The sequence below is a fragment of the Hippocampus zosterae genome, chromosome 9 (assembly GCF_025434085.1).
Source record: "Hippocampus zosterae strain Florida chromosome 9, ASM2543408v3, whole genome shotgun sequence".
Classification (NCBI taxonomy): domain Eukaryota; kingdom Metazoa; phylum Chordata; class Actinopteri; order Syngnathiformes; family Syngnathidae; genus Hippocampus; species Hippocampus zosterae.
Window position 1 is genome coordinate 15042345 of NC_067459.1, and position 24172 is coordinate 15066516.

At 42.5% G+C, this 24172-nt stretch overlaps 1 protein-coding gene and 1 long non-coding RNA gene across 2 annotated transcripts; both read left to right on the forward strand.

The window, feature by feature from the left end:
• Positions 1 to 912: 912 nt before the first annotated feature.
• Positions 913 to 10125, forward strand: dusp7 (dual specificity phosphatase 7). The gene is made up of 3 exons (XM_052075495.1): positions 913 to 1713; positions 3385 to 3813; positions 6111 to 10125. Exons 1-3 carry the CDS (start codon positions 1311 to 1313, stop codon positions 6425 to 6427), a joined length of 1149 nt encoding a protein of 382 aa, XP_051931455.1. The 5' UTR covers positions 913 to 1310; the 3' UTR covers positions 6428 to 10125.
• A 1133-nt stretch (positions 10126 to 11258) lies between these two features.
• LOC127607351 (uncharacterized) lies at positions 11259 to 22021 on the forward strand. Its single transcript, XR_007964066.1, has 5 exons — positions 11259 to 11907; positions 18749 to 18887; positions 20143 to 20219; positions 20350 to 20396; positions 20956 to 22021. It is a non-coding gene; the product is annotated as an uncharacterized LOC127607351 (long non-coding RNA).
• Positions 22022 to 24172: the final 2151 nt, after the last annotated feature.

Genomic DNA, 24172 nt, shown 5'->3' on the forward strand with positions numbered 1-24172 from the left:
CAGTTGTGCTGTGGGAAATCATCGGACTTCACTTAACTCTCATTCATATCACAGAATAAATCATGGCTTCCAGCTTTGTGTTCACCTAACTGCGCCTAGATCTTGTAGGCCCACTGTGTACGTAGATTTGTGAGTAACCTGAGATATTCATTCATTCATCTTCCGAACCGCTTGATCTTCACTAGGGTCGCGGGTGGTGCTGGAGCCTATCCCAGCTGTCTCCGGGCAGTAGGCGGGGGACACCCTGAATCGGTTGCCAGCCAATCACAGGGCACACAGAGACGAATAACCATCCATGCTCACACTCACACCTAGGGACAACTTAGTGTTCAATCAGCCTGCCACGCATGTTTTTTGGAATGTGGGAGGAAACCGGAGCACCTGGGGAAAACCCACGCAGGCCCGGGGAGAACATGCAAACTCCACACAGGGAGGCCGGAGCTGGAATCGAACCCGGTACCTCTGCACTGTGAAGCCGACGTGCTAACCACTGGACTACTGGGCCGCCCACCTGAGAAATTCATTATTTAAATCGAGTGGAAACTCAATTGAACAGTGGGAGGTGTCGTCCGTTAATACCGACTCTCCATTACATTGAAGTACCGGTACTCCTCGATTAAAACCACTCAATAAAGTAAAAAATTATTGTTTTTGTATGCTTTTGATAGTCAAAGGATGCTCACTGCAGCACAAAATTATTGCAAATATAAAGAAGGTGTTTGAAAATGTTTAGTTTATCCAAATTGAACTCATTGATTCTTCCTTCCATTTTTGTGTGTGTTCCTCAGCAAAGTCTGAACTTTCCTTGAAGGGCAGGTTGATGATCGTCGGGGGGGGGGGGGGGGGGGCAAACTTGTCGTGAATGGCCTTATGCATCGGCCCCTTTAAATCTCCACGTCCCGCCCCCTCTCCCGGAGCTCTCCCAGCCTCTTTTACTGCTCGTGCTCAGGCTGGGAACCAGAGCCGCTCTTCGGTTCATTCTTAATCTTTGTCGAACACCCGTTATGGACCCGGACGGCTTGCCCTGAAACGACTCCATTAATTTCTTTTTGCGGGGGTTGGGTGTTATTTCTTTATCTGACGGAGCTCGAATGGACGTCGCGGTACTGGAGGAGTGGGAGGAAGAAGCCTCCGTGTCTTTGAGTAGCCTGCCCGGAGCGGAGTGGCATGTTGGATCCGACCGTGTCGGCTGAGTGGAAGTGGAGGTGGCGGCCAGAGGATAAAAGTGAAGTTTAGCTTCGCGTTTTCTTCTCATTCCCCCCTCCACCACACTAAAGTCCCACCGGCGGGTTCCCACACACCGTTTCCCGATGAGAAGCCCTCGCCCGTGGGGAGGCTGCGCGATGGTGACCGTGACGATGAGTAAGAGCGCCGAGTGGCTGCAGGAGGAGCTGGAGTCCGGAGCCGCCGCGCTTCTGCTGCTCGACTGCCGGCCGCACGAACTCTACGAGTCGTCGCACATCGAGGCGGCCATCAACGTGGCCATTCCAGGCCTTATGCTGCGCAGGCTGAAGAAGGGCAACCTGCCCATACGCTCCATCATTCCCAACAACGAGGACAAGGAGAAGTTCGTCAAGCGCTGCAAAAGCGACGTGGTGCTGCTGTACGACGAGGCCGGCCCCGAGCGACTGGAGTCCGGGCTCGGGACCTCCGTGCTGGGGCTGCTCCTGCAGAAGCTCCGGGACGACGGGTGCAAGGCTTTCTATCTGGAAGGTGAGTCTGGAAGTGCAATCACTGCTTGTTTCTTGTCAACCATGGCAAATACATTAGAAATATATTTTTGTAGTATTAAAATTCCACTTACTTGATTTTTAATGCGATTTTTCCCTTGAATTATGTCCGTAATTATTGCTTGGTCTACTTATTTATCACTAAATAACATTCAAGAGACTTTGTTTTTTTTTGTGGCGTTTCATTATACTTACTGCACCTCACCTGTCAATATGTCTGTGCATTTATTTTTATTAACTGACATGTTTCAACATGTAGCACAGTAAACAAGTGCTTAGGCCATCCACCTAGTTCTGAGGTTGGGGGTTCGAAACCGGGCTCAAGCTCTCCTGTGTGGAGTTTGCATGTGAATACTCAATCTGCTTTCCACATTCCAAAAGCATGCTTCTAAGGTTAATTGAGGACTCCCAATTGTGAATCGGTGCGAATGTGAGTTTGACTGGTTGTTTGTACATGATATCCTCTTTGATTGGTTGGCAACTGGTCCAGTGTTTTCCACCCCTCTCTCCTCTCTCTGCTGGGATAGGCTCCAGCTCACCTGCTACCTTTCTGAAATAAGGATAGGATTCTATGTACCTCCTGTATTGATGTTTGTTTAAAAAAAGAATATCACGCCGCAGTGAATTGCTGACCACCCTGTATAAGTGTTTTTTTCAATGGCTGTTTATTAATGAATAATCCACTCTCCAAATGTGTAGTCATTCCATATTAGTCGCTTCATTGGAATGCTTAACCAAGAATGCACCACACATAACTGCCTTATAACTTTAAGATCTATTGCAGATTGTGCATTTTAACAGCCTAACCAAATATCAATGTGGGCCTAAATATGGTTCCACTTAAATGCAGCACAGCCTTGTTCTTCTTTAGTAAAGGCAGGCTTCTTTTTTTCATGAATGAACAGTGTCAACAAGTTTGCTCAATGCTCTTGTGAAATATCCTCCAACAAAGAAAGGCAGCTTATTTGAAGATAAGTGCATTGTGTAATTAATAATACCACACGAACCGACTAGCAGATGTCTGAATGTGTGTGCGTGCCCGTGTGTATGCGCCACTGGTGCCACAAGCTGCATGTGCCATTCACAAAAAGTCCGCTGAGCCGAGCGAGCATCCACTCTGCTTCTCTCAATGGAGTACATGTGTCCAGCTGTTTTCTTGTCTCACAGCTCTGATAGGTAGTTACGTAACCGCTAAGGCTTCTTTGCTCCCTTTTTTTTTTTTAAGCAAGACATGAAATTCTGACTTTGAAACCATACCTGCATCATGCACCTCTATACAATACTGAAAGAATTCAAATATTTAAAGTCATTGCAGTACACGGATGTAGGGGGGAGGGGTGTGGAAATGACTACATACGCCCCCGCTCACATGAAGTGCAAGGTGACTTCACATCACTGGAAGGGCTTTGTGAATCAATTAATAATCACGTGTATTCATCATGATTACAATATCCATCAAAATAATCATGACTCATGTTTTTCTGTAACCTTCCAGCCCAAGTCACTAGTACGTTTCAGTGGTAACATAAAAAAAAAAAAGATACAGGAAGCAGCAAAACACTCGCGAAATAATGCGGTAGAAATCATTCTATGCTTACAATCAAACGTCACCATTTCTTTCTAAACATTAATCTTGCCCCCCCCTCTACCACAGGAGGTTTCAGTAAGTTCCAGTCGGAGTTCCCAGAACAGTGCGAGACCAATTTGGACTGTTCGTGCCCCAGCAGCTCCCCGCCATCCTCTGTCCTCGGCCTGGGAGGCCTCCGCATCAGTTCCGACTGCTCGGACGGAGAGTCGGACCGCGAACCGGGCAGCGCCACCGAGTCTGAGGGCAGCCCGCTGCCCAGCAACCAGCCGGCATTCCCCGTCCAGATCCTGCCGTATTTGTACCTGGGCTGCGCCAAGGACTCGGCCAACCTGGACGTACTCAGCAAGTACAACATCAAATACATCCTCAACGTGACTCCCAACCTGCCCAACATGTTTGAACACGAAGGCGACTTCAAGTACAAACAGATCCCCATCTCTGATCACTGGAGCCAGAATCTCTCGCAGTTTTTCCCAGAGGCCATTTCGTTCATCGGTGAGTGTGGCTCACCTTTTGATGCAGCCATGAGCTTTGTCATTCTAATCTGCTCAGTCAATGAATGATGAACATGACAACGATGAAAAATGGCATGCCTTTTTACACCGAGACCAGACAAAGCAGACGATTACAGCAATTGTGTGCACTTTCACACACGTTAATCAGCACCCGGTGTCTGGGTCAAAGTAGGAGACGCGAGTGTCAAACTGTCAAATAAACATACGGTGCAATTAGAATAAACGTTTATATAATATAATGCTTCGCATAAACAATGCACCTTATGACCCCGTGCATCTTATGTATGAATTTAAAAAAACTAATTGACATTGCGCCTAATAACACGGTAACAATAACACACCTAATAGTTTTTCAAATATGGCAGCCTCTTTTGTCAGATCGTCTGTGTTTCCACACCAACTTCTGTCAGCGGCGTTACACATGAGAAAATGATTGACGCATCCCTTGGTCACGTCTTCGGTCTCTGTCGGTAATTTGTCTGTTCTTTTCACGCCTTTGCAAAGATGAGAAACAAAAATTCCATTTGAAGGCCTAAGATGGGATCAAAAAGAGATGCTTTTCCACCCAAAACATATGAATGGTATTCGACTGGCTGGTCCTACAGTTTGAACTTGTATGACAAAACGTGTTTTTCTTGTTTGTTTGTTTTGAATCGCTCTGGGCTTTAATCAGCAGTCAATACCGCACAACCAACCAATCAATCAATTCATAGGAATTCTTTCCATGTGTGACCACAATGTTTAAATCACAGTTATTCCGTATTGGCCGGCCCCAGTCATTCCACTTGACTTCAATCCCAAACGGATGAGAGAATTCCCTCTCGGGTGAGTCACTGAGAGTGACCGAAACACATTTTCTGTTTGGCGTGAATTTGCTCTCGTTTGTTTTTCGCTGTATTTGTGCTTTGTGAGAAGAGGGAATGCTGCTGCGTGAGGACGTGCGGCTTCTGCCAAAGCCTAGTGCTAATGATCACTGTTGGCACTCGCAGCGCATTCTTGTCAAAGCTTTCAGCTGCAAAAGGAGGCCAAGAAGTGATGTTGAAGTCAATGATGACATCGTCTTATTGGACTTGCGAGTCTGCTGTGGATGCTTTTAGCTAGCCGCATGACCAATTCCAGTTCCCTCCCTCCTCTTTTTTTTTTTTTTTTTTTAAAGTGAGCAGACATCACACACAAATTGAATTTGGTGTCCACGGGAGGCGTCTGGAGGCAGCAATAAGAGAAGCTCGTCTAATGGCCTGAGCGACTCAAAGCCTCGGAGGGCCAGACGGATGCAGCTTGTTAATAATGTAACGGCAACGTACAGTTCATGTTTCGTCTTGAAGCACCATATCCCTGAAAGTAGTGGTGTGTTGTTGTTGTTTACCTTCCTGCAGTTTGGAGAGGCCTTTAAAATCATCTATTCATCTATTTTCTGTATTGCTTGTCCTCATTTGGAACATGGTTGAGCTGAAGCCAAGCCCAGTTGACTTTTGTACAAAAAAACAAAGCAATATAGATCGTATTAATCTGATTCATCATCTGATTTCATTCATCAAATTTTGTAGAACAGTTTTAGTTTTACATCCGGAAGCCAGCGTGGAATAAATATAATTGACTCATGGATAAATGAACATTTAACATCACATTTACCCTGCCTGAAGTCATACTTTGCAACAAATTCTTTCTTGAGTCGTCTTTATCACCTTCTTTCGAAACGGCTGGCACTCTAAACTTTGTTGTATTGTGAAAAAGGGGTTCAGCAGACATAGCTTATTTCACAATTCAAGCTTTTAACGCAACAACATTCCCGGTTTGCTCGGCAACAGTCGGTCAAGTCGGAGCAACGTTGGCCTAACACATCCTGTCAAAATTCAGGCCTTCAAAATAAAAGCATGACAGTATAGCAGCACAGTGGCGCAAGTTTTTTTTGTTTTCTTTTGCTTTGTGTCAATGGTTTTGGCGCTGATTAAAAAAAGCACTCCCCCCCACACACACACACACATATTAGGTTTTTCAGATGTTTTAGTTTTTAAGTTTAACCTATAAAAGGTTGGACAATACGAATGTAACTAGGTATTGCATTTTCAAGCTGACGTTTCAGAGAAAAAAATTACATGTTAAAAGATTGTTACGATGATAACCTGATGTGCTCGAGGAAAAAAAAAACTAGGGTAGATTCGTAATCGACACAGAAATTTAATCTTTTTTTTTTAAACGACAATCCCCCCACCCCCGTGGAGCCTCCTCGACCATTCCATTCTGCAATTGCCTTCATCTTGTTTTTCCCCCCTTCAGACGAGGCGCGCTCCAAAAAATGCGGCATTCTGGTGCATTGCCTGGCCGGCATCAGCCGCTCGGTGACCGTGACGGTGGCCTACCTGATGCAGAAGCTCAACCTGTCACTCAACGACGCCTACGACTTCGTCAAGCGGAAGAAGTCCAACATTTCGCCCAACTTCAACTTCATGGGTCAGCTGCTGGACTTTGAGCGGACGCTGGGGCTGAACAGCCCGTGCGACAACCACGCCGCCTCGCCCACCAACGAGCAGCTCTTCTTCACCACGCCCACCAACCACAACGTGTTCCAACTCGACACGCTGGAGTCCACGTGAGGTCCGCACGGGAGTGCCACCCCTGTATCTTTTGGGTTGAGGTGATCCGGTTACCACGGTAACCACGTGGTTGCGCAGGAGGCGCTAGTAGCCGCTTTGATGAATGTTTTAGCTCCGGGAAGCTCGGAGCACGGGAAAGTCGAGGTCGCAGACGGCACCTCGTAAGCGGCAAGTTTTTTAGAAAGCGAAGGACCGCTTTCATTAAGCCAAGGAGACTTCTTCATACAAAGATTTTTTTGGGAGTGGTAGGTGGACACGGGGACACAAAATGCGCCCCATTTGCCAGGTGACTCCCTCATAACCGCAGCATGTGGAGTCTTTGGAAAATGTCTCTACTGAATGTAGAGTTTTTAAAAACCAAGGAATTTACACACACATTTGTACTTATGTGCTGTTATAGCAGGAAGAAATGTCTATATGCATTTTTATTATTTTTTTAATGATTATTTTTGTGTGCTTTTATGCATCTAGTCCATGTTCGCTCTCTCCCACTCTCTCTCTGTGTATGCATATATATATATATATATATATATATATATATATATATATATATATATATACATACACACACACACACACACACATATATAAAATAGTAACTTTGTCCAAAAACAGTGAGATTGTAAAATCAATGAAAGGGAAAAGTGGGGACGTTGTCTTTGGTGGTCCGATGCAGTTTGCACAGTTGTGTAGCCAATGGCAATGGTTTGGCACTGACATGCAGCTACGAAAGAAACAATGGTGGCGAGGAGAGGCCAGTCCTGAGGTGATCTGCTAAAAGGACCAAAGCTTAGGCCTCCGTTTGACTTTTGACCAGCTGTAGTTCACATTTTGCTACATCCTTCCCAACGCCGTATAACCAGAAGTACCGGTTGTTTTGTTTTTTTCGCAACTTCCTGCTTTGTATCATCGTGCCATAAGCGAGGCTTTGCCAAACCAGTTTTTCCAACATCGCCGACTTTTTTGGGTGGAAGGCAGCAGTTGGCTTATCTTGGCAACCTTTGGCAAAGAAGTGCCTCCTTTCTTGAATATGTACAACCCCCTTTTTACACACCATGTTAAAGCCAAGTCTTACGTCTGGTTTGACATAGAAATGGGGTGGGGGGGGGGGGGGGCTTTGGAGGTTGTATTAGAGCCGTAACATGAGTCCACTTAGAAGTAGTATCGCAGTCATAACAGAGGTGGGTCAGTGCCTTTATGTTGGGGAAGACCATTACACCGTGTTACGGGAGTGACGTTTTAACATCCGACAATCACTCCCCTCTGCCCTGTTGTGTGAAAAGCGATTTGTCCAACACATTTTATACATCGGGCGGCACTCTGACATCATCTTTTTTGCTGGATGCTATTTGAAAGAGGCAACCGTGGCATTATGGGTACTGTGAGAGAAGCTTAAGTTACAGCTCCAATGCGGCCATTTTGAGGCTCTTCTCATGTCAATCTGAACTTGGGCATGGAAGAGGCCCACTGGTTTTCAATGAACATTTTCTCATTCACCCTTAAGCCTTGAGTGTATATTGGATATAAATACATACATATACAGTATATCTCTATATTACAGCGTGAATAGTAACCAGATCTATATTGTTTTTTTTATACCTGAGCATGCTGCGGTACTGTATGACTCAGCCACTAGTTGGATGTTGCTTTAAAAAAAAAAAAAGAAACAACAAGGACTGTTGTTGTTAGTTTACTAAATGAAGGATTTTGACTGAGGTCAACTCCCACTGCCGATTCAAGATGGACACACCACACCCCGTTTTTTGTTTTTGTTTTTTTTTTAACCAGTAGCGGGAGCGAAGTGTGTAGCTTTTGCCTGAACGTGTGCTGAATCTCATGCAAGAACTTTCATTTTGTTTTGGTTTTAACATTTTTACTCGATTTGGTTCATTTAGATTTGGCATATGATACATGACTGGCTACATCTTAGCATATTGAGCGATGTTAGCTAAATTGGGCGATGTTAGCTTAATTGGTGGCTGTCAAAATAGGGAAAAAATATTAAATTGGTTAAATTCTAGATGTTATTATGTCTTATGTTACTGAAGCACATAAGTGGATTTTGAATGTAAAGGCTGAAAAAGAACAGCTTTCCATTTGTTCCAGTATTTCATTTTTGACATTACCACAGACTTTGGCACAATATGTTCTGTAGTGACGTTAGCTATTTTATCCACATAATGCTAGCTAAGAAAAAAAAGGCACTTTTTTGGGGATTGTAACAAATGCGCCCAAAATTCCAAACATTCTGATTCCACTGCAATTTGTTAATGAAAATTACAACAGCAACTTTGTTGTCAATTTCTTGCATGAGGTTCAGTGTCTGTAAACTGAACGAGTTGTGTTTAGCGGTCGGTTGTGAGCAGGGTTGGTCTCAACTGGCCTTACGAACTCTTTCTAACACTGACTGTTGAAAATCTTTTTATCTCAATTTTAACAAGAATGCTGTGTAAGCAGAATGCAGTATTTTCTTTCCACTGCCACGGGTCACACATGGTTGTCTTTTTACTGTGCAGTACACCAGGACTCTTTCTGTGTAGAAAAAAAAGACATGAAATGTGTCCTTTTGTACTGTATTGATGAAATCATAGTGCGTTTTATTGACGCATTTGCTTCATGGCCGCCGCTTGCCCCAATCAGATTTTTTTTAAACATGTTTTATTTTATTTTTTTGTAGTCTTGTCAAGAGCATAATTACCAAATGGCGCTTGAGATTGGGCATAATTCTTTCTCATTTGCATTGGCTCATTTATTAAAAGTAAGGATTTAGTCATTGACTAATCTTCACTATAAGATAAGAAAACCTTTATTTGTCTCACAATGTAGAAATTCCCACTGGCAACATTATTGCTGTGGAAACAGGAGTTCAAGAACTATTAAATCATATTGATAAACAAATTAATTGTTCAACCTTTACCCAATCAAGGAAATGTAATCTAATGGCCATTAAGGTCCAATTCTGTCTTGTTCAGTTTTAATGTGCTCTATGCTATTCCTGTGGCCTTTTAATGTTAATATATATACAATATAAATATATATTGAATATGTTATGACTTGATATGCAAATGTTGTTGTTCTACTACAGCACTAGAGTGGAAAATGAAACCCACACCCCCAAAAAAACACTTAACAATGTTGGACTCCATTTCAGTACGCAGCTTTCATTTTGTAAAACTGTTGTTTCCGAGCTGCTCTTCCTATGTGTTCTTTTCATTTCTTCTTTAAAAAAAATATATATAACAATGGAGGAGAAAAAAAACGTGTGTGTGTGGGGGGGGGGGGGGTGGCAGGGACACGTGCACGCTGCCACATCACGGGAACGGGCGTTTCTGTGTCCTTAACAACTTGTAGCCACATCTAGGTGTCAATGTGCTCAGGACGGGAAGGTACTATTCAATTGTATAAAGTAAAAAGGAAAGTCAATGATTTAAAAAAAATGGTGACCTCAATGAGGGAATTTTCAGGGATTTTTATTTGGGGACATACATCGTGTTGCATTGAATGGCCATTTTTTTTTGAATGGTCAATTTGTATTGTGCTGTTTTTAACACAACAAGCAAGCGTGTGGGCGAGGGAAGGAGGCAGGGCACGTTGGAGAAAAAAAAACACCATTGGCCCAATGTATTGTACTGTACAGTGTACTGAAAACCACAAGACACTTGTTATACTGTAATAAATATTGACATATTTTTTCTTTAGCATGTTGTTGCCCTCCATTCTTTACACCTATCTGCTTCTTGACGAGTTATTTACACTATTTCTTTCCCCGGTCTAAAATATCACCAGTTTATGTCATCACCCCATGAGCCTAGCATGCATGTCCTGCTACCTTTATGAGACATCCGGTTTGTTTTCCCAGTTTGAATTTTTATTTTTCATTTGATTCATGATAGAACAATTTCCCCCCTACTCCAATATCAATAATATTACAGTCTTGTTGTCTCATCTGTCATGAGCTGGGAAGTAGCCTGCTGCTTGGTAAACTAACAACGGGATAAAGAAGCCAAAAAGGGAAGTCTTGTCGCCCACCCATACGATGAAAGCTTTCTCTCATGCCAGGTTCAATAACGGTACAGTCCTGTCTTCTTACATCATCTAGTAACCCAATAACTCAAAAAAAATCCAAGGGACCACTATTTTATTTCCAATTTTCTTTGATTTTTTTTTAATGTCATTTTGTTTTGCTTCGTTTTCATTTGAGTCTTGGTAGTCCCATTGCAGTATCAACAATGGTACGGTTCATTTGTCTTAAACAACAAGTAGCCTTGTAGCTAATACACTGATGAACTCAAATATGATACACCAACATTACTCCACTTCAGAATTTTTTTTTCTTTAACGTTTGAGTTGAGTTGGAGGCCTTACTCCAGAATCAACAGAGGCACAGTTCTGTTGCCCAGTTCATTCTGACCAAACAGGAAGGAGTCTCTTAGCGACAAATACAAACAAAAAATAAACGACAAAAAAACAACCCTAAGTCGCCTATGCTGCACCACCATTTTTCCTACCTTTTCACGTCTCGCATAACAGTATTCTCCATGTACCAGTAAATACTCTGCTAGCTAACAAATGAACAAACAAAAAAAACAAGTCTCCACCATTTGGCACGACATGGAACTGTCCCATGTCTACTACAGGAAATTGTAGCATCCTGTCTGTCCTAAAGCAGGGTTCCAGATTGGTGGCATTTTGCCTCTAAAATTTGAGGCAATGCAAGTACATTTTTTCATCTATTTGTGCTTATACAACCAGTCAAAAAACATTTCATTTAATATTTTTTGTTGTTGACCAACTTTTATGCCATATTAAGCATATTAATCAGTGAACTCAGAGCATTGTTCAAATGTGCCGTTCGTTAATTCAGCGTGCCCAAAAAAAAAAAAACAGTGCCAGAACGTGCTCGAGCCGCTTCTACTGGGGACACGGAGCATCCAGAGTGTCACGCAGTACTGATGGAAACAGTTCAAGCATAAGCTGCTGCTTGGTTTATAAGAGACTAGACTAGCGCATAAAGGCCTTGACAAACAGAAATAAAAAATACGCTCTATATTTTCAGTGTGGTGACATATATTCACAACAGGAAATGAGGAAGAAGCTGCCAAGTAGTTGAGTCAGCAGTCCAACCATAGACTCCTTTATCTAGTCATTGTTTGTCAACTGATTTCCTCTTTTTCCGCTCATACGAACATGTTTCACAACTCACGTAAAACGTTCTGGCCTCCACAAAGAAAAATATACTTTCTTGTTAAAAAAAAAGTGAATAATTGTGGTGGTAATTTGCAGTAGTGTGATATTAATTGTGGCTTCAAACTCTCTTTTAGATAATCAGGGAGCCGAACAGGAAATGACTCTGATCCCCACCATCCTGTTTGCAGAGCGAAAAGGAGGATGAGATGATAATGACGGCTGGTTCACTGGTTACCTGGCAACGCGACGAAAGGGTCTCCCCCCCACTTGCCATCATGCCTCATGTGACACAGGTAATGTCTCTGCTGCTTAATGCGAGATAATGAAAACCGGGAATTAATTACGCCACGGGAACAAGCGAGGCGCGATATCTCTAGGAGCTAATGTTGCCATAGAAGAAAAAGATGGGTGATGTCAACGCGGAAATATGTGAGAAAAACCATAGAACCGGAAATTTATCTTAACGCAGTCAAGGAAATGTTTGCTGGATTGACCTTAGAATCAATGCTGGTGCTAGCGCGTTAGCATGTCATCTTCAAATGTTGAGTAGTTTCACTTTTAATTTCAAAGTATTTACTTTACTAGTATTTTCTTGTTGAACTAGTAGGGAATATAATAATCCTAAATATGACTTAAAATATGGCTGATACAGTAAATAAATAGTTTTAATTCACCTCACGTCTAATCTAAGGGGAAGCAAGATTGTAAGTCAACCAGTGTCATCATATTTCTTTGACTATGCGTGCGTGTGGGAGCACGCGTCTGTGTGTGTTGAAACAGGCATTGCAACATATATTCAGAATACCCTGAAAGAAAATCTGTGTTTTGTCAGTCAGAAAAAAAGGAAACGCAAAGAGGAACGGGTGTGAGTGTGTGTGTGTGTGGGGGGGGGGGGGGGGGGGGGGGGACCTTTACACACAGTCAAGTTGTAACACCTAAGTGACATTTTAAACGGCGACCATCATAAAACCTGTAATAACTATACAGGCTGTGCTTTTAAAATAATAACATTTGAGATTATTAACTGCCATGTAAGTGTAAAAATAAGTTTTTCAATATTAATGGTGCAACAAAAATTATACAGTGAGTCAATAAAAAAAGAACTAAATGACACATTTAGTTATTTTTTTATTGAAAATTATGAATGTAGACATATTTTACTTAGAAGCCAGCACAGAGTCACAAGTGTCGCATTCGTACAAAGCAATCAGTTTCAATGGTTATCGTCACACACTCACAAAAAAAGTCACAGTAAAAGTGCAACAAACACGCTTCTTTCATGGTCCTTGAACTGGTCTCTTTGAGGAAGACGGGGTCTCAAGAGATGTAATCATCTTTGCCTTCCGTAATTTAAGTGTCACAACAAAGTGTCACAAGAAAGCCAAAGAAAAAGCAAAAAGCACACCCACAACTAACCTTTTGATGTAAACCTAACTGAGGTCTTGCAAGTGGTTCAAAAGCTTTGCGTAACTTCAAAAGTATGAAAATGAAAGTTAAGTAAAAAACAATTCAAATGAAGTTCGGATGTTGTGTTACATGGAAACAGAGTGCAGTTGTTTAAATGATTTCAATTTGAGTAAATTAAAATAAACCTGAAAATAAAAGTGGATGTCAAATTAAAGTTAATCAAAAGAAAGAAAATAAATGCAATTAAAATAAAATACATGAAATAAAAGTAAATAAATTAATAGATTGAAAGTAAACTGAAGTAAAATGTTTTGAATTTAAGTAAAGTAAAATTTGATTATTCAATAAAAATAAAAATAAATCAAGATCAAACACATTTAAACTGAAGTAAATAAAAACAAATAAAAATAGATCAGAAGAAAATACAAAAGAGATTCAAATAAAAAAAATAAATCAAAATGAAACAAAACAATTGTAAATAAAACACATTAAAATAAATGAAAATTAAGTTTGTAAATATTTTTTTTAAATGAAAGTAAGTTCAAGTAAAATACATTAATTATAATAATACGTTGAGAAAAAAACAAAAATTACATTAAACTAGAATAAAGTAAATACAAACTGATGGTGAATTTGATTTGCTCTGGATATTGCTGGTTGTAAAAAATAATTTTGAGTAATTTTAAATTTATATCATAAAGAAATGTACATGAATTTACATTTTAAAAACACAAATTACATTATATTAAATTGAATTAAAAACAAAATGTTTTTTGAAGTAAATTAAAATAACATTTATCTTAAGTTAAAGTCATTAGCAATGAAATAAATGACAATTACGAGTTATCTCAAAGCACATTTAAATGATGGTGAAATACAATAAAATCACAAAAAAATGAACGTAAACACAGTCTGAACGCTGTACAAGTTCTTGTACTGCATCAAGTTATATTGTGGCAGTGTACTTGCACACAGTCCAGCTGAGCGAGTGCAATCTTCATTCGGTATATAGTTACTTCCTGAGGTAAGTGTGTACACTCTCCAAATGTACACTCCGGTGAACTTTGCCTCATTGACATCACGTCTGACAAAACGAGCTCGTAAAAGGTGTGAACATAATGACACTATGGCCGGTCACAATACGCCCACGCCTGCGAGCGTCACTCGTACGACTTTTTTATGGCGTTACACAGGAAGCGTATGGGCGTTAAAGGCGTCATGTGACTGTTTGACTTTAACTTTGAGCCCCGGTGAGCAAACATACACTCACAGGGGCCTCTTATCTTGCTTGACCCTCTTGCCAGTCGCTATCTTGCCGGCCAAAGTTGGACTTGCTTGATTGGCCATGTGAACAGAAACTTTGATTAAGCTTACAACAGGATTTGCTGTACTTCCTTGTGCTTGACAAATAAACCCTCTGACAAAATGATTGGGACATCAGAAGATGTGAAAATGAAAGAAAATCTGTTGTTCCTCCATTTTGGCCTCTTGTCACATGAGCGCTCCACAATTGTCCTTTTAATTGATCTTGAACTTCATTTTCGCTTCAAATACAGTGGATAGAAAAAGTTGATCCACATCTGTTCAAATGCCATTTATTATTATTATTTTTTTTTTGGTGACAAAAATAAAAGGCGCTAAAGATAAGTCTTAAAATGTGCAACCCCCTGGGTGCCTGTGTTCAGAATAAAATGAATACGGTCTCTGTGATGGACTTGAGACTCTGGCCTTTCAAGGCATACCTGCTATGGACCTTGCTTTGTGTCATGCCGGAACCACACTGTCTCTTTCCTTCCTTCCTTCCTGACCTCCTTGTTCCCCTCATCTTTCTCCTCCTCCTCCCCTTATTGTTCTTTGGCGTACCGTTGCGGTAACATGACAGCAGAAAGAGGGTCCGATGCAGAAGCGGGTAATAAAATGTGCCGCTCAACCTCTGAAAGGTTAAAAATTAGCATTGACAGTTTGTGGGTATAGCTAGCTAGCTAGCCATCTAGCTAGCTATACCCACAAAATGTTATCTCGCTACCTGGATAGCTAGCGAGCTGGATGGATGGATGGATAGATAGATAGATAGATAGATAGATAGATAGATAGATAGATAGATAGATAGATAGATAGACAGACAGACAGACAGACAGACAGACAGACAGACAGACAGACAGACAGACAGACAGACAGACAGACAGACAGACAGACAGACAGACAGACAGACAGATAGATAGATAGATAGATAGAGCGTAAAAACATGTGCATCTTTTTTTGTGTAGCGGGTCATGTTTAGTTTATCATGTAAGGGAATTTGGAAACCCCTGCTGTGCCATGCAGGGGCTTCTGGCGCACCCAGTGTGGTTTCTTTTACACTCTCTTGACCCACCTGACAATTTGGAGACTGAAAGCAGACGAGACTTTAGACCAGGTGAAACCAGGTATAAGACAATAAAAGAATTGGGGTGGAATGATCTGTGATCGCAGCAATGATCTGCGATCGCCCTGGTCAAGTTGACATCATCCAACCGTGGAGGTCTGTGTACTTTACTTCTGATTGGACTCCATCAAGTCTATTTCTGCTCCCACAATGTCAAAGACTATGTGCGCCTGTCCTGCGCTGAACGGAAAGGGAATTAACGGAACCATTTTCATTGGCGCGAAAAAAGATTGGCTGCTTTCACTCCCACAACATACAAAAATACCAAAAGATAGAAAAATCCACCCATGCGCAGTGAGACTGCACTTTGTGCTGGACTTGGTATGGGAACGAAAATAACGCCCTGAAACTTGAAGAAATAATGTGAACAACCCTAATCAGTTTTATCGTATTTATTCATATTTTATATGAAAAGATAAGTGGACGAAGGCAACACAGTGGACAAATGGAGAGCATGTCTGCCACACAGTTCAGCGTTTGGACCTGTGCTTGCGCGTTCCCACCCTCTGGGTACGCTGGCTTTCTCCCACCTCCAAATGCATGAATGTGAGGTTCACTGCAAACTCTAAATTTGGCCATCGGTAAGGTTGCTTGTCTATATCTGCCCTGCGACGGGTCCTATGAGTAACCCACCTCTTACTCAAAGTCGGCTGGGATAGGCTCCAACTTGCCTGCGAATGAAGACAAGCATTGCAGAAAATTTTTGGATGGATGAATGAAAAAAAAAGTAGTTTTACCAATGTAATATATAAAGACAATATAGACTGTATAATTCGATAAATACAGATGGAATCCTTGTCTGACATGAACTTACCTAGCAGCACAACCTTTCTGACTTCCTCGTTTTTTTTTTTTTTTCTGGAATGCAAATTAATCAAATTGCTCCCTGGCACCTTGAGTATTTCCTCTTGCAAAGCAAGAAAGTTGAACCATATGTCGCGCAAAATGATTACATGCGTAACGTCTGGGATGAAAGCACCGCCGTGGCGGTTGCGCCGCATTGTTTCTTCGCTTGAGCGAGCTTCCCTGCTGACCACTGAGTGGAATCAACATACCGTCCGCTCGATGTGGGTTCGGTTCATCTAGGGTCAGCGGAGAATTGACACAAGGCTGATTATGCAAGTTGATGGGTCATCCAAGAGGGTCAGATAAAACCGGAGGAACTTGCCCGAATGAATCGCACACAAGTGTGAAAAAAAGAATGAAAAAGATATCATTTTGTAGGATTAAAAAAAAGGTTTATTGTTGATTTGGACATCAAACTGGTTTCAACATTTCTTAAATAGGAGGTATGACAAATTAACGTGTTCTTGTTTGTACAGTATAGAAATGGTTGGGTCTCTGTGTGAAATGACACCACCAAGTATATATGTTGCTATCTGTGTATTAGAAGGATTTATACTTGGGGCTGACTTCACTTCCAATGGCAAATTATTATTTTTGCGTGCAGCATAACAGCTCAATGCCACTTCACCATGTTTGCTTTGATGGCTGGGCTCCACTAATTGACCTGAGTCTGCAGACTTCAGAGCATCACATGGTTTACATTCCATTCGTATTTCCTTCATGTATTCAGGACCCAAACCGCTGATTTGTGATTTATAGACCACTGGCGGAGTGTTCAAATCAATTCTACGGATGACTGGAAGCCAGTGTAACATCTTTGTAGTTGCCATTTGCATAGCTGCAACCCCTGATTGGCGAAAACCAATCTCTGAGTTAGCCACAAAGTGGAGGAGACGCCTTATTTGATTGTAACAGGACTGCCGCCTCAAAACTGGAGTACACTAAAACTTACACAGTATCTAAATAGTTTTGTTGCTCTCGATTCTTGGATTATTTTTTTTCTCCACAAAAGAATCTCTCAAAAATATAAAGACGGCTGCAAACTGTGAACAAAATACACAGTATGTCTAAAATGATGTGAAATAAAGCTCTTGAACAAGCTATGCAAGAGTGCCTGAAAGCATAAAACCAACTCAAATTAATGAACAACAGGCACATTTAACCGCAACGTACTTTAAACTCGCCGTTTGCACGCCTCACTTGCAAAACTGCTCTAAATAAACCATTTGATTGGCTGGGCCCTGTAGGAGAAGATCCTACACAGATTTCCTGTGTGCTCTGGTAATTATCGCAAAAGTGTCGGGGTCAAAGTAAGAAATCCGTGCAGCCTCCCAAATAACATATTTCATATCCAACATAAAGAAAATAAACACATTTTCAATCGAGCATCTGTTCTTCAGGCTTTAATCGCTCACACTCTTTATTTTGCCACAGTTCAGCCCGTCCCGCTAAGCGTCACCACTATTCTACTTCTACTTCCTTCCTGTTGCCTTGGCAACGGTCGGGGATATCATCAGACAGATTGGGCTGCGAAAAGTATTTTTATCCCCATCTCGGTCCATCGCTCTGTCTCATGTAGCGACGAAGGGCCGCTGGTGTCTTTGGCAAGTTTTCACACCGCATCTGGCGTAGCAAGAAAGTCGCCCACCCCTTAAAAATAGTCAACAAAACAATGAAGAGACTTGCGAAAACATGATTTTTGTCGATAAACTTGCAAATTGATGACTTTTTTTAGCCCTGGACTGACTTTACTTCAGTGAGCTTCCAAAGAATGAACTCTAAATGCACGTTTTGCCTTTTCTTTGGCCTTGATTGTTTTTTTTTTCTTGTGATGTCATCACACTTCACATGTTATGGTCAAGAGTAGAACTGTAAATGTTTTAAAATGCTCTCACATTTGTCCCAAAGCGGGCCATTCAACACAATATCTGAGGATATAAAAATGTGCGAATAGAGCACGGGAGCATCAAATAAATGTAAAGTAAGTACTGTCGAGGGTTTTAATAATATGCAGTGGCGCATGCATCTCTGTCTTGGCTGCTAAGTGAAACATCTTCCCCACACTTGACGAGTTAAACGTAATTTATTGCGATGTATCGCATAGCCGGAATGAAACTCACGCCTCCGTCGTGGCTGCTCAGTAAAATTGAGAACTCTACTTATGTATTATGTATGTAAGAATAATCTTCCTTGTACTTCAGGAGTCCATCCATCCATCCACCCATCCATTTTCTGATCTGCTTTTATCCTCACAAGGTTCGCGGGGCGTGCTGGAGCCTATCCCAGCCGTCTTTGGGCAGTAGGCGGGGTACAGCCTGTTATTGGTTGCCGGCCAATCGGAGGGCAATTTAAGGAGTCAAAAGTTAATTTGGGAACTCATGACAGATTTCCGCTCAATGAGCATATCAGCTATTATGCCTCTAAATATGTTTTCCTTTTTCCTATGTTCAACAGAGGGATAAAACCAGTGATGGCAAAGAGGAAAACTGAGAGAAACTAAGGGAATGTGAGACATTGCGACACATTTGTGATTTCCCTGGCTCCTCAGTACAATATGGCTCAGAGTGTCCATCTACAAGTTGTAGAATGATCAAGGTCAGTTCCAGTTGTCTTGTTCCAAAATGATTTTGTGGATGATTTTAGAAACACCTCTGTAATGCTCTTCTTCCTTGCCCAAAGCCGTGGAAAGCCTTCTTCCACCTCCGGCCTAAATGTGAGCCAGCATGCCAACTCTTTGTGCAAAGGCATGCGCTGGGATGCAATCGTGTTACGTAACTCGCCGAGATTCTCCTCAGAGGCGACTTGACACGTACGAATATGAGAATGCATATTAATGCAGATGCTTCCGCTGATTCCAATCTACATTTCATCTGCGTCCCGCTATGTCTCCGCTGAATTGTCACGCAGGACGATCGTCCGGTTTCCTAATGTTACATCTTTCCCGCAGCCTCTCGAGATGTGTGTTATAACCCTTTTCAAATGAGTCACCTTGTTGAGGTTTAATGTACAGTAAGGACGACCCTGAGCCGAGTTCTTCACACGAGGCTGTTTATTCATAGAGCTTTTTTTTTTTCTTTTTTAAAATAGCTGCTCGGCTGAAGAGAAAGAAGTGTATCGTTGCATAACTGCCACCCACACTCAGCTCAAATGACCCCCCCCCCAAAAAAAAAAGTCATGCAAAATGTAGATGGCTGAAATGCAACCAGGCATCACCATCCAAGTCCGTGCAGGAGAAGGGATCAGGATCCAGGCTCTTAACTATCCTTGATACTTTTGAAGAGCTCAAAAGAAAAGACGTCTGCGGCTTTTCGATCTGTTTTGTGTGGAGGACACGTCCGTGGTGGGCTTACGGTTAACCCTTGTGTTCGACCTCGAAGAGACTTAACCCGAACTAACTTTTCCTTCTTTCACTAATGCTAGAAAAATGTTGAACAACCGCGACCCTTTGGTGGTCTTTTGACTATTACTGCGACGGCCAGGAATGTGGATCACGTGACAATTCTTTGGAGATGGCTTGAGGAACATCTTGTTTTAATCTATGAGAAACTAAAGAGTATCTGAGGTCTGGTGAGATTTCAAAATAAGGGCTTGACTGTTGGAGGCCTTCTTGAAGCCTTAGGCCTTGATCAGATTTGGTTTCTTTTGGGAGGTTTGGAGTTTCGACTTCACTCTCAATGAATGTTGTCGATGACCATCTCCTCAAAATCCACCCGGCGATATTTTTGAGACATTCCCCCACCCCCGAGCGTGTCCTTAGTCTGTCAAGAGGTCTCCTCCTGGTTGACTCAAAGATGTCGAATGCCTTGGAAATGTTCGCTGCAATCTGCAAACTTTGTTGTTTTTGTGACAGTCACGTGACACCAAAGCCTCAAGTTCAGCTACTCACCAGACAGTCGCCAGGAGAATAAAAGTCACTGACCCTCCAAGGTAAACAAATCCCTCTGCATCACCCGCATTCATAAAAGCGACAGATACTGGACTGGGAGCAGAGTCTAAAAAAAAGGGTTTCAATCCCTCCATCTTGGTCTCTAACCAAGCACTCTGATTGCCTTCTCAGATTCGTGAGGACATCCATTGACATTACAAATATCACAGCATCACAAGGTTGGTAAATCTCTCAGTCCCACTTCCGTCCGGAAATACCACAGACATCATGTTATGTTTGGAATGTTAACGTAGATGTAGTCTGATTATTTATTTCATCTTCCTAACCGCTTGATCCTCACTAGGGTCGCGGGGGGTGCTGGAGCCTATCCCAGCTGTCTCCGGGCAGTAGGCGGGGGACACCCTGAATCGGTTGCCAGCCAATCGCAGGGCACACAGAGACGAACAACCATTCGCACTCACACTCACACCTAGGGACAATTTAGAGTGTTCAATCAGCCTGCCATGCATATTTTTGGAATGTGGGAGGAAACCGGAGCACCCGGAGAAAACCCACGCAGGCCCGGGGAGAACATGCAAACTCCACACAGGGAGGCCGAAGCTAGAAGCGAACCCGGTACCTCTGCACTGTGAAGCCGACGTGCTAACCACTGGACTACCGGGTCGCCCTGATTATTTATTTATTTTTATTATTTTTAATAAAACCATTCCCCATGAGAAAATACAATCAAAATATAAAAAATAATGCAACACTTTACACTCGTCTTTTTTTTTGCAGCCTCAATGAAATTAGCCTGTGTTGGGGACGTGATACTGTTGTCATGCAAATGAGGCACTGTTCACACCGCCACCCACGACTGCAGGGCCGTTGCTGCGTATGGCTTTTATGATAATGATGTCTCAGGGCACCGCCATATTCTATTGAACCAAGTATGAGCCTGAAGCTTTACCCAAGCCCCAACCATAACCACAAAGTTCGACTTCAACCCAAACTGAACCCTAATCCCAAACCCAAACGTAGCCCAATCCCATACACCTTACCCTCCACTTTATCCGCAATTTTAAGACCAACTGTAACAGGAACTCTAACCCCTAACCTTAACCCCAATCAATATCCCAAAACCCCATAAAGAAAATAAAATGCTGACTTTTATTTTCACGAAGCAAGGCAGTCCTCTCCCACCAAGCAGCCAAATTTTACGTGTCAAATAGGATCCATGTACGTGGTGTATGCAGTGGACACACTGCCAAACACAACTACAACAATGACCACATTCACAGAAAAAAAAAAAATCTCGCGTTGTAATCATTTCCACTTGTGTGCAGTCAAACATAGTGTCGACTGCATGTCAAGGACTTAATTACATGCAACCGAATCAGCAGAGATCATAGCTTGCCATAATCACCAATGTTCTAAGCACATTGACATCTCATTAGCGTGTCACCGAGTGTTCTCATTGAATTCATGCACTAATACTGTGCCTGATTTTGTTTCGTGCTCCTCACTTACCCCTAAATAGCCCCCCCTCCCAACCCCTGCAACCTCTGCAACCCTCACCACCGGATGCTTCGCCACTGTCCGTCTCACCTCATTACAGTCCATTATCAACAGGGAGAGCACAGATGCAGAATCTGGAATGTCAACAAGCTGGAGATACATGACAGTGCGTGTGAATGTGTTTGTGCATGCATGTGTTCGTGTGTGTGTGCACGCGTGTGTGTGTGTTTGTGTGCACACTGGCAAACTTAATGAGCAGCAACACATCGACAAATCCCATGGCCAGTCTGTCTGTGCTGCTTAATGACAAAATGTATTCCCAGCTCGGCCTGGTGGCTAATCTAATACTATAATAATCCTCGTCTCACCCCTTGGGTGGTGTCCGTCCCTCATTCAGCTCGGGTCCTCTACCAGAGGCCAGGAAGCTTGAGGGTTCTGCGCAGTATCCTTGCTGTTCCCAGCACTGCACATTTCTGGACTGAGATGTCCGACGTTGTTCCCGGGATCTGTTGCAACCACTCATCTAGTTTGGGGGTCACTGTCCCGAGTGCTCCGACCACCACAGGCACGACTGTCACCTTTACCTTCCAGGCTCTCTCCAGCTCCTCTCTGAGCCCTTGGTATTTCTGACCCCCAAACTGGATGAGTGGTTGCAACAGATCCCGGGAACAACATCGGACATCTCAGTCCTGAAATGTACATCGCTGGGAACAGCAAGGATACTGCGCAGAACCCTCAAGCTTCCTGGCCTCTGGTAGAGGACCCGAGCTGAATGAGGGACGGACACCACCCGAGCGGGGGTGAGACGAGGAAAAAAAATATAGATAGATAGATAGATAGATAGATAGATAGATAGATAGATAGATAGATAGATAGATAGATAGATAGATAGATAGATAGATAGATAGATAGATAGATAGATAGATAGATAGATAGATAGATAGATAGATAGATAGATAGATAGATAGATAGATAGATAGATAGATGGGGGTGTGGGATTACGATTTCTTTTGCAAAGGCTCAGTTAGAGATGGTATGATGTAAGGACTTTTTTTTTGGTCATTTTACATCCATTTGAATGAACTTGTCAGTAAATGTGCCAATAAAAGACGAGGTTCAAAACTGAAAAAAAATATTTGGTGTCAGAATCGGCGGTGTTTACCAGTCGTAATGCTGCTACTTGTCATGTCAAACAAACAGATAATACCCTGGGAATGATGTCTTTCTTTCTCCAAACTCTCACCAAATGCTCCATCAGCTCGACTTAAACAGAAGCCAAACAATACGAGTTCTTCATTATCTGTCACTCACTTCTGCTTTCCCCCCAATTTAACAATTTCTGTGTCATCACATCCCAGCCGTGTTCTTTCTCATGTCCTTATGCAAGCCTATGAGTCCCTGGATACCGTTTTTTTTCTCCAAATTGCGATATGCTTCTTGTCTACTATTACAACATTTGCCACTTCCTCATCTCTCCCCCGCCGCCAGGATGTTGAGAGAGGCTCAGCTCAGTTTCGACACTATCAGTGTCCAATTGGATAGAAAATATGTGAAAGAAAAAGAGAAAAGGCAAACGGTTTTCAACATGAAACCTGACACATAATCTGAGACAGAGTGGACTTCTGTGGGAAAGTCTCGGCCCGTCCTTGGCCCCCCCCGAGTGACAGATCCCGTCATTTGATCTCGGGCCGACACATTCCCCTTGTATCAGATGACTCGGATGTCCATGTCCGCTTCCTGAACCTCTCAAACACACGCATGAAGAAACTATACACTTAAGGTATTCCTAACAATGTTTACCTGTAAATGCCTCCTATAGAGTTAGTAAATGGTAACCACAATAATCTTAGAAATTACAGATAAAGGGATCCCCTTTTCAGGATGACCAGGCTGTCATGAATGCAGAGTGAGCAACATTTGTTATCTGATTAAATGCTGTTCGTTAAAACAACATGAACGTTCATTCAATGAAATGAAGCGCGGGGAAGTTTTTCTCTCTGTCAATCAAGGCAGAATCCTCGACAGCAATGCATCCTGAGAAATGGTCTTCCTCAGATCTTGCCTCGATTGATCGCAGCAGAATACTTACAGCAGCAGGCGCACTTCGATCATTGCCACAGAGCCCCACTTCCGAGCAGGAGAGGACAGGGCAGTAGACAGGAGAAGCGGCAGTAAAACAGGCCAAAATCCAAACATCAGAAGCTGAGGCAGGGCTGAGAATGTACCAATCCTAACCCTCATTTTTGTCCAAACCCCATCGTGTCAGGTCTTGAAATGAATGGGGCAAACACCCCCAAATTAACGGGATGCGGAGGACATGAAACTCGGACCGTTTAAAACCTGTGGGGAGTGGATTGGGAAATGCCTGCCTCGAACTGAACTCAACCCCTGCCCCCCAAACCAAATACCTATCCTATCTGCCACTGGGGAAAAGATTGAAAGTACACCCAGAGAGCGTTCAATCAAAAACAATGCTTGTGCAATCTGTTGATAGATG